The 16632-nt window shown below is 40.4% G+C and overlaps 1 protein-coding gene across 2 annotated transcripts in view; it reads left to right on the forward strand.

Annotated features, from left to right (window-relative positions):
- RARB (retinoic acid receptor beta) overlaps positions 1 to 16632 on the forward strand; it is a 476807-nt gene that overhangs the window by 440698 nt on the left and 19477 nt on the right. For both annotated transcript variants that reach the window (XM_060248799.1, XM_060248798.1), the window contains one exon: positions 16332 to 16492. In XM_060248799.1, coding sequence (XP_060104782.1) covers positions 16332 to 16492 — 161 coding nt within the window. The remainder of the gene's footprint in view (positions 1 to 16331; positions 16493 to 16632) is intronic.

Raw genomic sequence — 16632 nt, forward strand, 5'->3', positions numbered from 1 at the left:
TATACCTCGTCCAATCCTCCTTCTCACCTAATAGACCACTTTTTTCAAAACTAGAAGATCCTTACCCAACTCTCCCATGAACACCAAGCCTTTTTAGATTCTCCGATTTCTTCCCTTGAAGTCGTTGACGCCATTAAGGCCTCCAAAATCAATAAAAACCCAGGTAGAGATGGACTACCTTCAGAATTTTATAAAAAATTCAATCTTTCCCTGGTACCTCACCTTACCACTGTTTGCAATCTTGTTCTGGACTCCGGCTGTATGCCTCCCTCCTGGTCCCAGGCGAAAATAGTTATGATTCCCAAAAAAGACAAAGACCCATTAAATGTTAAATCTTACCGCCCCATTTCTTTACTAAATAACGATTATAAAATATTTACTTCCATTTTGACTGCTAGATTGAACACAATCATAGGGCTCTATATTCACACCAACCAATCAGGATTTATTCCGAATCGCGATATCACGGACAATACTAGACAAACAATTAACTTAATTCAATATTGCACTTTTCAGCCATAGATATAGAGAAGGCCTTCGATAGTGTAGAACCTCTCTTCCTTAAAAAAGTCTTACATCACATGGGTTTCGGACCTAGGTTCAGAACGGTTATAGATTCTTTGTATTCCTGTCCATCCGCGTTTATACAAATCAATGGTCAACAGTCCCCTTCACTTATCCTAGAAAGAGGGACTCGTCAAGGGTGCCCCCTATCACCACTGCTATTCGCCATTGTCATAGAGCCCTTTGCAAATTTGATACGGCTTTCTTCAGATATCTGTGGTATCTCTGTCCAAAATTCTACTTTTAAAATAAGTTTATTTGCCGACGATATAGTCTTATATATTACAAATCCACTACAGTCTATTAAAGCCGTTTCCTCTCTCCTGTCTGATTATAGTAAACTTTCAGGTCTTTCAGTTAACCACTTGAAATCAATTCTCTACCCGATTAAAATTTCCGATACTTCTAAAAAAGACATAGTTGCAAACTACCCCTTTCATTGGGTCTCTGATTCCTGGTCCTATTTGGGGCTGAAAATCCCCTTAAATATAGCTGGCCTATTAAAAACTAACTACACGGCCACGGCTTCTGAGATTACTACCACGCTCAGGCAATGGGATAAGTTGCAACTATCCTGGATGGAAAGAATCCATGTAATTAAATCCTTTATTTTCCCCAAGTTTTTATATCTTTTTCGGGCTCTTCCTATTGAGATCTCTCAGCCTACTTTAAAATCCTGGCAACAAATACTGACCTCCTTTATCTGGAAATATAAAAAGCCTAGAATCAAAGTTTCAACTTTATGTCGATCAAGACAAAAAGGTGGCCTAGCAGTTCCCGACATTGCAAAGTATTATAAAGCTACTATTTTATCCCAGATGACCAAAATATTGTACCAACATCCCCCGCCGCCGTGGACGCCCATAGAGGAAGCTCACTTTACCCCACTGAAATACTACGAACTATTATGGCTCAAGAAAAATGAACGCCCACCGTGGCAATTCATGAACCCATTCCTCAGGGCGCTCTTGTCAGTATGGGATTCGGAGTGTCATTTTCTGGCTCCAGGACTCTCTACTATCTCATCTTTTATAGGACAAAAATATTTCCTTCCTGCCCAACTACCCTTTTCTTTCAAGGTCTGGAGAGACTCCTCAAAAGTTTTTTTCTTTAATCTTCTTTCATCTTCTAAACAACTTCTACCTAAAAATGATCTAGACCCAGTTTTGACTAAGCCAGCACCTTGGTTTGAATACTTTCAAATCAGGCACTTTCTTCAGGACCCTAAAGTGATCTCTTCATTTTCTCGCCCTTCATCTGACTACGAACATCTGGTTCTTCATTTTCACGAAGAGAGAACGCCTAAAAGTCTCATTTCACGGCTGTATCGAATCTTATTGTCTAAACTCGAAGCAGCCTTACCCTCTTACACCACCCAATGGCATAAAGACTGTGGCATCATCCTTTCTCCCGACCAATGGGACTCTATATGGGCTAGTGATGCCCTACAATCTACCATTATAAATATATCTCAACAAAACTTTAAATTGATAGCACGTTGGTACCTTACTCCTAACCAGTTCTCCCATATGACCCAGTTAGGCTCTTCAGACTGCTGGAGAAACTGTGGGCTCAAAGCCTCTTATTTTCACTGCTGGTGGGACTGCCCCAAAATCAGACCATTCTGGACCTCAATTTGTGCCCATCTCTCCTCCCTAACTGGGGTCTTGATCCCAGATGAACCAACAAGGATACTTCTCAATCATTGGTCCGATACCCGTCTTTCATCTTCTAAAAAATCCTTGATAGTTAAACTCCTGACAGCTGCTAAAACCACGATTGCGCAGTCCTGGAAAAACTCATTGAATTTGACACTTGACAACTGGCTACTTAAAGTCTGGGAACACATTGTAATGGATAAAATTCAGGCAGCCATAGACCACAAAGACCCATACCAAGCCTACGCTAAATATCTGGCAACTTGGCTTCCCATTCTAGAAAAGCTTGACACCGATCCATTTTATGCTAACTCTTATTCTAAAAATAAAATGTATAAGGATTTCCTTTTGCTATAAAATTCTCTTAACAAGTTAATTTCAAGTTATTTAAAGTGTATTATATCTTCCTTTTTCCTTTCCCTGATCTTATTTTATTTTCAAATACTGTGTTATTATAATTATAATTACTATTACCTTCAGTTTGTATTTTGTTTTTAAAGGTTATTTTTGCTCTGTATTCTGTCTATTAAGCTTACGATGTTATTTCTGTTAATCTTGACGGTAAACTTCTTGCGCTATGGATTGTAAGCTACTTTTATGCCTTAATAAAATGTTTAAAGTTTTTTTTAAAAAAAACAATGGTTAACATTGTCAACATAAAACTTAACTGTCTTGGGGAGTATGATAGTGGAAGGGAGCACGAAATGGCATGACTAGCTTCCAGCCCCCTAACAACAATTAAAAGGGCTCTAATTATTACAGCTTGCACTAGCTGTATCCAAAGGCTCAGACCTCCCTGGTGAAATACTTCCCCCTCAGTTTGAGTAGTAAAGGAACAGAGAAATTTGGCAGATTGTCTCAGAGATAGCAGGATCAACCATGCATTTATCTCCTGCAGGAGCAGAGATTCCTAGCTATGCCTAATTATACCATTCTGTGTGCAGTCATTTGTGATGTAAATTTCTACCAGCTTAGGCCTTCTCATGAAGCAGCATCCGTTTTAATTAGACGCCGCTTGTTGAAACCAGACAGCCGGCCAGTACTGAAAGGGGTCTGCCTTTGGGGAGCCAGAACACCCATCCCTTTGCTTTCCATTCCATATAATATTCAAGTTTCAGCTTTTGTTTTCCATATAGGAGTCTGGAAACAAAAACTGGGTCAGTTAACCCAAGTAGAAAGCATTCATTCTGTTGAATTAACTCTATGATTAATGGCTGCCTCTTTGCCTTATCGAAATAAGCTCTCTGATGTGAAATAATTCTTGCCAAGGACATTATCCAGATCTCCAGTAATCACTTTGATTTGAAATCAACACTAAAAACCACTTTTCTTTTGAAGAATGTAATGTTTCCTAGAAAGAAGCATCTCTTCCAGTCGATCGATAAATTAGATTGGCCTTCATAAGACCTTAAAGTTTGTGTGTCATCAGAGTACCTGCAGTCTATTAGAATATATTGACTTGGATCCAAAACAGCATTGCTTCAGAAAAAAGGGTTTCCACTCACTGCATGTGATTGTCCCCATTTCCCCCTCAGAAAGGAACCCGGAATGTCACCTCACCCTGTTCCTGAGAGTCAAAACAGGACTGGGGAACATTTGGGGCTGCCATGGGAGGGGGGATGCAAGGAAGTTGCCCCCCTGTGGGTAGAAATCCTTTTGCCCTTAGTAATGCTGTTCTGGATCCAAGCCATTATAAAAAGAAGAAATGAGCAAATATAACCGTGATATGGAATTATTTGGGCCTCTGTGTCAAAGTGCAGCTTTTAAAAACCAATCTAATTATTGGCTTGATGTATTCCTATTGGATCACAGCAATCAGAGTCAGACAAATGACTGTTGAATGGTTTTATTATTATGAATGGTTAGAGTAGAACTATTGGGACATGCAGTGTTTAATGTTTTAATCAAAAATTCCGGTTTCCAAAGATATGTACCTGAATTAATGATTTTCTCAATGAAGCAGCATCCTGGCATTAGCCTTTTAAGGGATGTTTCCTCTTGCGTCAGTAGAAAAGTTGGTATGGTCCAACCCTGTCATTGCCAATATTGGACAAGGTAAGAGAAAACATACATTGCTAATTGACATACTATTACACGTGCAAGAATACTCATTTTTCGCGAAATCCTTCATGAGGAAAGGGACCAAAATGTCTGTGGTACTTAGAGCAGATAGTGGTATAAATACAATTTCATTACTAATAATTGGCTTATTATACCGGTTGAATAGTCTGTACTAAACTATTTAACCAAGCTAGGGTTAAAGTAGCTGAACAGTATTGTAATAAATAGGAACTGTACAAAATGTGCAAATAAGATATTTGCTAGCAATGGTAGTAACTAGAAACCAACAATCTTGATTAACAGTACTTACTGAGTTTAGAAATATGAAGAGTTTAAATGCCTAGAGTTGCTTTTTAAAAATGTGGCATGGATTTTCTTTTCTGCTTTGAGAGTAGGAGTGTCTAAAAGGAGAAAGTAATGCTAGAAATGGTGCTACAAACCTGTTCTTACCCATTAATTCTTTGAATTCATTAAATAATCATAAAGGGTTGAAGATAAGCCCCTTGAACATTTATGCTATATTCAGATATTATGAACAAACCAAGAATTTGTTTGTGACAAGTTTATTTTCATGCTTGCATGAGATTTTCCACCTTTCTCATCTGGGACTTCTTCAAACTCACCTTAATGTGCTGTGATGTCAAATTTGGGCGCTTCATCAAGTTGCAGTTTGTTTATTGCCCACAAATCATTATTCTAAATTTTGGTTTGTTTGTGACATTTGAATGTGGCCCTAAATTGTGCATTGAACTCCACATGTATTATGTTTCTGTATTGCTAATGCAGAAGCAGAAGGAAAACAGTTCTTCGCTGATCTTGCTCCTGTTTGCTTTCTTTTTTTTTTTTTTTTTGAGTTTAAACTTTTTATTAATTAAAAACAAAAATACATTCCAACAAACATCAACTATAATACTAATAACCATAGAATCTACCTTACAAGCCATCCTGTTATGAATACAATATGCAGAGTATATTTCTAATATAAAGCAAAAGTTAAATACTTATCCGGTAATTTACACAATGTTTTTTGTTCAGATTGTACATAAGAAAAAAAGTGAAACCATTTCTCTACAAACATGTTTTTATCTAGACCTTTATCTGATGCTTCAGAATTTTTTATGGTAGTAGCCAGCTTATCCATTACTACTAGGTCCCAAATTTTTAGAAACCAATTACATTTAGAAGGCAAGACAGGGGCTTTCCAATGGTGAGCTATTAATAATTTTGCGGCTAAAATAAGCATTGAAGCCAATTCATGTTTATGCTTAGGCATTTCCCCATTTTTCCAAAGGTTAAGCAAAATGGAGTCGGGGGTGAAGGGCACTTTGTGATCAATTATACGTTCAACAGTGGGCAAAATTTTCCTCCAGAATTCCATAACAACAGGGCATTCCAACCAGCAATGAATAAATGAGCCCTGGAAGCCACACCTTCTCCAGCATTTGGCATCTTTTGATCTTTTGGCGTAGAAAATCTGTAGCGGTGTCAGGTACCATCTGGAGAAAATTTTAAAGTTTTGTAGCCTCAAATTCAATATGGGGGTATGAAATAAATAAGATGACCAGAGTTTAGACCAACATTCTAAACTGATAGTAGTCCCACAATCCTTGTTCCAAGCCTTCATAATTGAGCTGTCTAAAGGCATGTTTAAATTACTTAGTTCTTTATAGATAACAGCAGTCTTTCCTTTCATTTTGGGTATCGGGTCCATTATGGCTTCTTCAAATGCTTTCAAAGGTCTATTTAATTGAGACAAAATATTTGGGTTGTGCAATAAATGATGTAACTGATTGTATTGCAACCAGTCTCCTGTTTGCTTTCAACTGAGCTACAGAAAGATGCCAGGCAAAAATGTAGTTTGTAAACTGCTGTTGATATCCAACAGAAATTAAAATTGATTCTGTCAGTCCCAGCATTCTGTCAATGCTAATTATAACACCACCACCCATTATGGCACCCTTCGTTAAACAGTATTTCTGTTATATATTGTGCATGTAGATTTGAACTGGTGGAAAGGACTTTTGTGGGACCAAGAAAGGTGAGTCTCACCTTGTGGAGGGCTAGCTGACTAGGGTTGCCAAGTCCAATCAAGAAATATCTGGGGACTTTGGAGGTGGAGCCAGGAGACTTTGGGGGTGGAGCCAGGAGACATTGGGGCGGAGCCAGGAACAAGGGTGTGACAAGCATAATTGAACTCCAAGAGAGTTCTGGCCATCACATTTAAAGGGATAGCACACCTTTTTAAATGTCTTCCTTCTATAGGAAATAATGAAGGATAGGGGCACCTTCTTTTGGGGCTCACAGAATTGGACCCCCTGGTCCAATCATTTTGAAACTTGGGGGGTACTTTGGGGAGAGGCACTAGATACTATACTGAAAGTTTGGTGCCTTTACCTCAAAAAACATCTCCCCCAGAGCCCCCGAAACCTCCAGATCAATTCCCCATTATACCCTATGAGAATTGATCTCCACATAGAGAATAATGACGTGCTCAGCAGACGTCCCCCCCCCCCGCCCGTTTCTGCCGAGTCTGAAGCAAGGGATTGGCCTCTCTACTCATGAGTTGCTGCCAACTTCTTCACAGCAACACAGACACACCATCCCAAGAGGATGAAGCCTCCGGAGGTGCAAAGGCACATGGTCCTCTGGGGGTGGGGTTTCCCCTCGCTGGCCAGCTGACTGGGGCGGGAAGGAGCCTGGGAAAGTGGAAGAACTCCCGCTGGGACCTGGGGATTGGTAAGCCTATAGCTGACCTAGACAGGGTGAGCCCTGCATGGGAGGAGGCAGCTCCCAGGCTTTTGGGACTACTGGGACTTTTCCCAGTGGCCTTAATGGCCAGTCTACCCCTGACTTTTAAAGAGTTCAAGGATAAAATTGATTTGGTCATTGACTATGATAAAGAGTGATCTGAGGGCTGCCCTCCCTGGGCTGAGGCCACCAGAGAGTAGCCCCCAGGCCCTGTGCTGTGCCCACCAGGGCCAGTTCACCAGTTCAACCAGGGCCAGTTCACCATGTAGTCTTAAGTTCATAGAAAGGCAAGATGAAAGATACTAGTTTGGGAAACTGAAGCCTTAGGAGCCCACACTGTCCTTGGAAAAGAATCAGTGGCTTCGGGCTAAATATTACTGTGCCTCAGCCTTTGGTACCGCAGGCAGACAGAGGTCACATATTAGGATGTAGCCAATCCTCCAAGAGTTTACAAGGCTCATTTTTGTAAGCTCTTGGAGGATTGGCTACATCATGGAGGTGTGGTCTAATATGCAAAGGAGCTCTTGCTAGAATTCCACCCCTGATTTTACATAGGTAAGCCTAAATGTGATTTCACATGGCAATGCCTAAATATGTTCATTTTGAAGCCGCTGTCCGAACCAATTGTAGTAAATTGTTACCGCACAAAATAACTTTGCATCTGGAATAGGTATGATGTGCTACATGAATGATGCAAACCTGCTCCCTGTTTTTTGTTAAGATGTTACAAAACATTGCATTTGAGAGCATGACAAAGCTGAATTTGTCTGTGAAATAAAAAAGTTCTGCAGTAAGATAGGACTTGTCGCCTGGTGACATTTTTAGTTGCATTAAAAAAAAAAGCATTGTATGCTAAACGTCATATAGCACTACAACCAGATTTATCTGCACAAAATTGTGCAGGTAAAACCAAGTTAATGTCTATCAGTTGATGTGAACTCCTTGCCAAAGTGCTCATTCAACCATCAACATTTTTCTTTTTAAAAATCCAATAAACAGACCTGCTGACCTCCCGAAGCTTCCATTCTTCCAAATTAGGAGGTATTCTCCTGGCTTGCAGGGGACATTAATGTAATGTTAATACATTCTCACATGATCAGCCTTTGGGTGCTGTATGATAGAAAGGTCAAATTTAGGATATTTATTTTAGTTAATCAGCTGTCCAAGGCGATTGGTACTCCAAATTTCAAGACTGTTGCTCCAAAGGGCACTTGCTTTGAAAAGGTAGCTCCAAAGGGCATCTAAACATTCAAGATTAGATGAGACAACATATTAATGACCTTCAAGTGGCCTCTGGAAGTTTGAAGTTAACATATGGGATTTTTTTTGTGCACAAATCATGTGAAAAATGAGTAGGCTGGAATTTCAATTTCTCCATTGAAAAATGGAAAGATTGGAGGGTATTTTTTTACAGTCACCAGGAGAAACAGCTGTCATTTTTATAGACTGAACAGATGCCAGACTGTGCGTGTGTTCAGAGTTACTTGTTACTTGTGAATAGAGCTATAGAGTTGTGTCCAGCTAGGAAACTACGTAGCTATGTTGCTTGCTACACTAGAGTTATACACAGGCCTTTCACTGTCTTTGCGCAGTGAAAGAGCTGTGTATAACTTGGGGGCCATTTTTTATATACTGCCATGAAAGCAAATAGTCTGAAAGTGTGTTTGAATATTCAAACTATTTCCCATCACACCTGGGATTGTGCTTCCTTACCCAAAATCTACACTCTAAATTCAGTTTCATTTACATGCTCAGGCAGGCCCTTTTTTGTGCTGACACCTCTTTCTGGCCGGCCTGAAAGAGGCTGGCACAAAAGGTGGCAGGTGGACCTGCAGGGCAGGCACAGCAGATTATATTGTTTATTCTACTGATTTCTTTGCAGTCTGCCACTTCTGCCAGATTTTTCATGAGGAAGACTCTCAGAGAAGGAAGTAGGTGGGACTGCAGAGAAATCTGTGTTGCACCCAATGATGATGCCATCTGGGGTTCGATGGAGTGTGTTGGCTATCCTGCCTCCTTCTCTGCAGGTTACCACTGTAAGGGCTAGCACTTCAAAAAAAAAAAAAAAAAAGCACTGTGCTGAGAAGAGGAAACACACACTTATTCATGTGCATGCACACAAAAAACCAACCCTGGATAGGAGCAGGAGCATAGAATTACCTGTGCTAATTGACATCCCAGTCATCTCTTCCACTTAATAGCAGGGTACCAAGTTTAATTTCCAGTTAGGGGATTATTCCTAAATATACAGTGCTTGTGATTTTTGCTTTTAAAATGCACATAAGAACATAAGAGAAGCCATGTTAGATCAGGCCAATGGCCCATCCAGTCCAACATTCTGTGTCACACATGAGACGGCTATTGTTTTAAGTAACCTATTCTGTATGTTGTTAATATATAGAAGCAGTTCATTGTGATGCATAAGTTGGTGCTTTTCAAAATGCATAGACTACTGGTCATGAAAATGTGCAGCATGACCTGAGTAATTCGGTGTCTCTGCAATTAATATTTTTATTTATTTGCTCATGAAAGGAAAACATTTGCTCACTGCAATTTGAATATTTAGGGGTAAAAATTTAGTCCAGGAGTTTCCACAGAATAGCTGGAACTGTTCTTGTTTCACTAACTATCCCTGGGGATAGAATCAATCACTGTAGTAGAAAAAGGTGACATTTAAAGCAAGACACTCAGATGAAAATGTCATGCTTAAAAAATTAGGTTTAAATGCACTAGCTCCTGATTGATTTTTATTGCACTCAAATGGATACAGTGATTGATTATAAGGCTTACAGATGTTTAGACTTTTTTCGCTTCTCTGCTAATCAGAATAATCTAATTTTCAATGTCATTTAATGTACAGTACTGAAGGCTATAATAGATCAAGTTTATAGTAATATGCAACAATTATGTAATGAATAGTCCATTAGAACCGGGCAGAGTTCAGACCCACTGTGTTGTTGGAATGGCCTAGAAAAGATCATGTGCAGATGATGTGTATTTTGGATGGTGTCATTTTGAGAGATGCATCCATTTTGCATTTTCTACTAAACAGAAGGTTTGAAGATTTAGGTAACTGGTTAAGGGCAGTTCACTCCCTAATAAAGAGTACTGTTACTCCTCTGCATGAAAATGTTGTTTAGTTTAGTTTCTTTTAAGTATGATAATCCTTCAACTAGAGCTGGGTTGCCAACTCTGGGTTGAGAAATTCCTGGAGATTGGAAGTGGAGCCTCAGGAGGGGAGGAGATTACTTCAGTGGTGTATAATGCTGTAGAATCCCCTTCCAAAGCAGGCATTTTTCTCTAGGAGAACTGATCTCTGTCCTGGAGATCGATTATAATTCCAGATTCCAGGTTCCACCTTGTGGTTGGCCATTCTACAGTAAAGTAAGAGCTTGGTGAATGTATTAGTATTCTGTTGCGTGCCAGCCCCTTAATTTTGATTTGCATCTATGAACTTACTATGTGGCCACATTCTAGGTGTCATATAAAATGAATATTTTATGTGGTGCATTTTGTTGAGCATTTTTTTGCCGTGGTTGTCCTTATATATAGCCACAAGGTGAATGAATGTGTGGTACTCTTAACTTTTTAATTTATTATTTATTACTACCGGTAGGTTTAATATTGTAATGTTAAAAGCCTCCAATCATTTTAGATGTCAAATCTCTTAAGTATATTAGTCTATATTTATATCTGTATCAATCTCTCTCTATCAGTGTGCAGATTCATTTCGGATGTTTGCATTGCTAAGCTGTGCCTGTCAGAAGTACTTTTGAAAGACTTATGGCTTAACCAGCGCCATGTGTATTTGTCTGAGGTCGTAAATGGGGTTATTAATCTGAAGACTGTCTGAAGTCATTTCATCAGTTAGGAGTATCTGATTTTCATGAACATTATCTCCCTTTCAAAAATAATTTTGACAAGTCTTTTAAAGACTGTATAGTTTCTGTGGTGCTGTTTTAATGCTCTGTATTAAACAGATGATCTCACCATACCTTTTAAAATTAAAAGTAACAGTAGCATTACTTCAGTATCATACTCTAGTGTTCCTGTTTGCTATTTATAAAAAGTTCTGAAATAAACTGGATAGACTACAGACATCCTAGTCCCTTTACCTAGCTTTGAGGAAATGGAAACTGGGAAAAGTGTTGTGTGTCCAATACCAAAACATTTTGCTCACTGCAATTTGATTTTTTTTGGATCAATATGTACCATGTGTCCAGTGAAATTGATCACCCAGTGTAGTTAGAGTCAAATCCACACCGTACCACTGAAGCTTGCTGTGTGGCCCTTGGGCTAGTTCTCTCTGAGCCTAATCTACCTCACAAGGTGGTGGTTGTTACAATAAAATGAAGGGAACAGTGTTATAGGTTGCTCTGGGTACTCACTGGGGAGAAAAGACAGGTATAGGTAAATAAATCTAGCCCTGTCCTTTCAACATCTTCCTGGTTGATTAACAACTTTATTTTTGTTATTTTAGGTCATAAACAGAGTTATCACCACATCTACATACCATAAATTTCAAAGCTACATAATAGCTGATTAAGAATGGAGGCTGTCTTCTTACTTCAAATGCCCATGGCAACATACTGCATGAAAAAAAAAGTTTCTGTATGGCAAACAGGCATGAATAAGAGGTCCTTTAGTCCAGGAGAGTAGCCCCCAGCCTTTTTGAACCTGCAGGCACCTTTGGAATTCTGACATGGGGGTGGGGGGGCATAACTGCAAAATGGCTACCTTAGGAGTCTGAGCCGGCCACAAAATGTCAGAGAAAGGCTAGTGTTACTCTTAGGTCATTTTCCCACTGAGCTTACCTCAGAGCGACGTCCCTCTTCATCGCGCAGCGTCTGCGCGGATTTCCCACCAACTGCTCCGAGGCTGCTCCAAGGAACCAGAAAGTGCCACGGCTTTTGCGTTGCAGATGTAAACCGCTAAAAACCAGTTTACATCTGTGACGCAAAAGCCACGGCACTTCCTGGTTCCTCAGAGCAGCCTCGGAGCAGTTGGTGGGAAATCCGCGCAGACGCTGCGCGGTGAAGAGAGACGTCGTTCCGAGGTAAGCTCAGTGGGAAAACGACCTTAATATTTAAAGCAGAAGCTCTGATTAACTTGGGTGCCTTTAAAATGAACATATTGTTTAAAATATCACCTTGCATACATACAACTTTCCTGACAGTCATGCAGTCATTGTGCTGTTGTGGCAGCTGCAGTTGTTGTGCTGTCATAGCAGCTGCCGCTAAAGTAGTCAGATCTCAAATGGACAGACAAAAGTCCTGCTAGACAATAGCACCAGCCCCCACCCACTTGGCAGGCATCAAGAAAGGTGTCAGTAGGCACTATGGTGCCCACAGATACCTTGTTGGAGACCCCTGGACTAGAAGTGTCTTCTCTAATTGCACAGGACAATATGGATTTAAAAAAAAAGAAGTAATTTCACCTGCAGCTAAGCTATGGCAGTTTCAGATTCTGGCCATGTATCCAAACAAAGCCAGTCATCTTAATTTTAAAAACTATAAATCCAGCATCAGATCACATTCTTGAGGACTAGAGTTGCCAGCCTCCAGGTGGGGCCTGGAGATCTCCCGCTTTTACAACTGATCTCCAGCTGGCAGAGATCAGCTCCTCTGGAGCAAATGGCTGCTTTGAAGGGTGGACTTTATGGTATTGTACCATGCTGAGGCCCCTCCTCTCCCCAAACCCTGCCCTCTCCCAGATCCACCCCCAAAATCTCCAGGTATTTTCCAAAGCATACCTGGCAACCCTATTGAGAATTCATCAAGAGGAAGCAAAACTCGATGTAAAGTATGATAGGAAGAAGTTATAAGAAACCATCCACACTGGCTTACATTAGCTATTCTACGCTTTCTAGTGGAATGTCGGTGTTAAATTTACAGTGCTTTATGAGTCTAGTGTGGTGGCAAACAACTGAACTGCAAATGGCTTGGTCTTATGATTTAAAATGAGAAAAAATATAAAAGGAAAAAATACAGCATAAATGTATTCTGGTGTTTCCCCCTTTTTAACAGCCTGCCTTTGTGCCTACCACCATTCCCAACACACACAACGAAAGCTGTGAAATATGGCAATACTTGAGTCCTAAGTATTTAATGGCTATAAAAGTAAGGAATTCTTATATCAACATATTACTCTAGGCGCATTAAATACAATAGTTAGATTCATAGTTCGTGTGACTTCATTAAAGGCTATGAACTCGCACTAGGGATTTGTGTGGAGATAACTAGCTATGGGAAGATATAACTTATATAAAATACAATATACAGCATAATCACATATTCTGTATTTGCACAGCACAGCAGTTACAGCCACTTTGGGAACACTAGCTTAGAATTTACTGATTTTGTGTGTTTATTTAATTCCCTGGCCTGCAGAAGAGTCTTGCTGTTGACTTTTGCACTGAATGAACACACTCCTGGAACATGTGTAATGTTTTTGTAATCTAGAACCTCTCTACTTCCTGCAAAATTGGATGTCACGCTCATTAATTTGTGAGAATGTTTGTTGTGTCACTAGATTTGATTTCTTAAACTTGATTGAGAGTAACCTGTCACAGTTGTATTTTCAAAGAAGTAACAATCAGGAGTTTTTTTAGCTTGCAGGGATTTCACCAACTCACATTCCTCATAATGTTGCAGGACATGAGATGCCCAGCTCACACATACCAAGCAACCTTTCTCAGTATGGCAAAATCCTTAAAGGAGTCTAACCAAGAGGGTTACCCAGCAGCAGAAAAAGGAGCAAAAAGGTGTTTCCCATATAAATCAGCTCATCTCTGGGAGTTCTTGGCAGCAATTCGCAAGACTGCCCTAAATGAGATGTTTGTGTTCCTCAGGCTGTTCAAAGCTTATTGAGCTAAGTAACTGCTGAGCCCTCATGTTTAGCAAATGTGTCAATCACCTCATAGAAATATATGCAAATAGCACTTCATTGCAGGATTCTTGCTGCTCCTTGAAAATGGGGTCGGATTTGACATAACTTTCAAGCAGAGTGATCCCAGAGTCCCAACTATGGTGGGGTAATGCTGGCATAATATCATTTGTGATCCGATGTTCAACAGAGTCTGTAGCACAATAACTGTAGAAACAAAAGCTCATGAACCTACATCGACCTGTGCCTGGGACCTCTGTCACCATTTCAAGCGTGCAAATACCCTCCATGCACAGTGAACGACCAGAGAGGCAGAAAGAAACTACTTCATTTCTTCCTTTAACACCCTTCATTTCATGGTGGCTAGGAGACAGGCACATAGAAGCAGAGGCATCCTAGTTCCTCATGGACAAATTCCTCAGTACTGCTTACAATAGCTTCGCATTCTTATAAGAAGCCAGGGTGGCCAAACTGCAGCTCGTGAGCTGCATGTGGCTTTTTCACACATATTGTGTGGCTTTTGAAGCCCCCAATGCCCTGTCAGCTGGCTTGGAGAATGCATTTAAAGTTGCTTTCTTTCTACCTCTCCCTCCCCCATCTGTTTGCCTGCCTCTCTCCCTCAGACATCTGATGTTCATGCCTTGTGGCTCTCAAACATCTAACATTTATTTGGCCACCCTTGTTATTAAGTAAACATCATTTTGCAGGACAGAGGTGAAAAGATCACATGCATGATGGAGAACAGACAACAGCATGCTCAGAGCTGGCAGTACTGTGAGTCGCCCATGCACTACAAAAGGAAACAGATGTCAGTGCTTCAAGTCCTTTCCCCCCCAGTGTCCTTCACAGGGCTTAGCCTGCTTTTTGGGATGTCATGCTGACCACAGATCAGATAACACAGGGATAGGGAATGGGACTAGAACAGAATAATAGAACCACACAACTATAGGAATCAACAGAAGGAAGGCCCATGATGGCCTTCGTAGTCAGTGTCCCAGAATCCAAGACTTTGACATCGCCCCTTCCTTACCTACCCATGCTTGGGAGGGCTCCCAGCAGTACCAAAGGTGCCCCATGAGGAGCTTAAAGTTAATAGCAGGTAGGAACCTATTGTCTCACTGCCAGTCCCCAAATGTCTATGGGCGAAGCTTGTCCTATTATAAAAGGCAGCGTAATCATTAGAACAACTATTCTCTGCTGTAGCATTTTTAATGTATAGTCTGCAACCACTGGTTGAATATGGGTTGTTAAGACAGTACCCAATGCATTGGGAGATAGGAGGGAGCCCCACTTGCCTCACGTACTGTGCAGCGGTACATTTATCTTTTATTTCAGGGGTTGAGAGACCACTTAACTACCCTCTATTTGTTTTTGCTTGGAGCTGCTGGGTTTCTGTGCAAATTCTCATTGCCACCCCTGATTCCCATTGCCAGAGAAAGTAAGAAGCGGTTTTCTGGGGTTCTGGGGAAGATATTCATTTATATGATTCCTTTCAAGGGTATAAAGTTATGCAATTGTTGCGGAAGGGACAAGTTTATATGTTGTGTTAATGGTATTGTTATCACTCCGTTCCTCAAAAGGTGTTTCACATTGCTAGTCCTTCAAATTCTTACCTGATTAATTTGGTTTCTCTCCCAGTGTGCCTTGGCCCCTGCACCTATCCCCACCACAATTTCACTCCCTTCATAGAGAGAGGCTTTTTGCCTACAAGAGCTGTTGGTGCAGTCAATCAGTTTGTCTCCAGGGTACCTCCAAGTCTGAATTCTTGGTGGTAATACAATGATGATTGGTCACCAAGGGGCATATTCTTATACAGGAGTGGAAATTGCAGCAAGGCAGGTTTACATACTCAAATACAGCCTCTAAGAGGAGGCTGTTTATAGCCCACATACCTTAGATGGTTTATAACAAGTGGCATTCTGTGAGTTTTGCTAAAGAGGATTTGTAATAAGGGGGGTGATGATCTCTGCATGGCCTGTTGTATGGTAATCCTGAGAGATCTTTGCACTGAGAAAAAGATGGCCTTGAGCAAACAGGTATGTTCTGGTACTTTGAGGAATGCTCTTTATTTTCTCTGAAATAGTGCCTCTTCAATTATGTTAAATATTTGGAAGGATGGATAGATGTATGGATGGTACAAAGTAAAAGATGATTCTGAAATCAAAATTAACACTTAATAATAAATGTACCTTCAGACTTCTGCAAAAGAAAGTCCTTTCTGCCGCAGGTGACAGATTTGTACCCTGATTTAGCTGATCACATGCTGTTAATCAGCATTGCACCAAATTTCTGTTTTTCCTTTCCATGTTCACAGTATGTTTGATTTTTAATGTTTATAACTGTAACAAAGAACTAACTGAAGGTAGTGTAGAGTATAAGTAACCATGTCTGAAGTGCCTCCATTCTTGCCTCCAGCTGTCAGAAATGACAGGAACAAAAAGAAGAAGGAGCCTTTGAAGCAGGAGCTTATGGAGAACTATGAAATGACAGCTGAGTTGGATGATCTCACAGAGAAAATCCGGAAAGCCCACCAGGAAACTTTTCCTTCACTCTGCCAGCTGGGTAAATACACTACGGTAAGAGATATTCTGTGGAGTGCATTAGGAAGTGTGTAAAGAGTTTGAGGGTCGGGTGGCATTTGTGTTACAGAGGTTTGTCAAACTGGAAGAAACATACAAATCCATATTACAACTTTATGTGTTGATAACAAAACATC

Source organism: Heteronotia binoei, chromosome 10 (genome assembly GCF_032191835.1).
Source record: "Heteronotia binoei isolate CCM8104 ecotype False Entrance Well chromosome 10, APGP_CSIRO_Hbin_v1, whole genome shotgun sequence".
Taxonomy (NCBI): domain Eukaryota; kingdom Metazoa; phylum Chordata; class Lepidosauria; order Squamata; family Gekkonidae; genus Heteronotia; species Heteronotia binoei.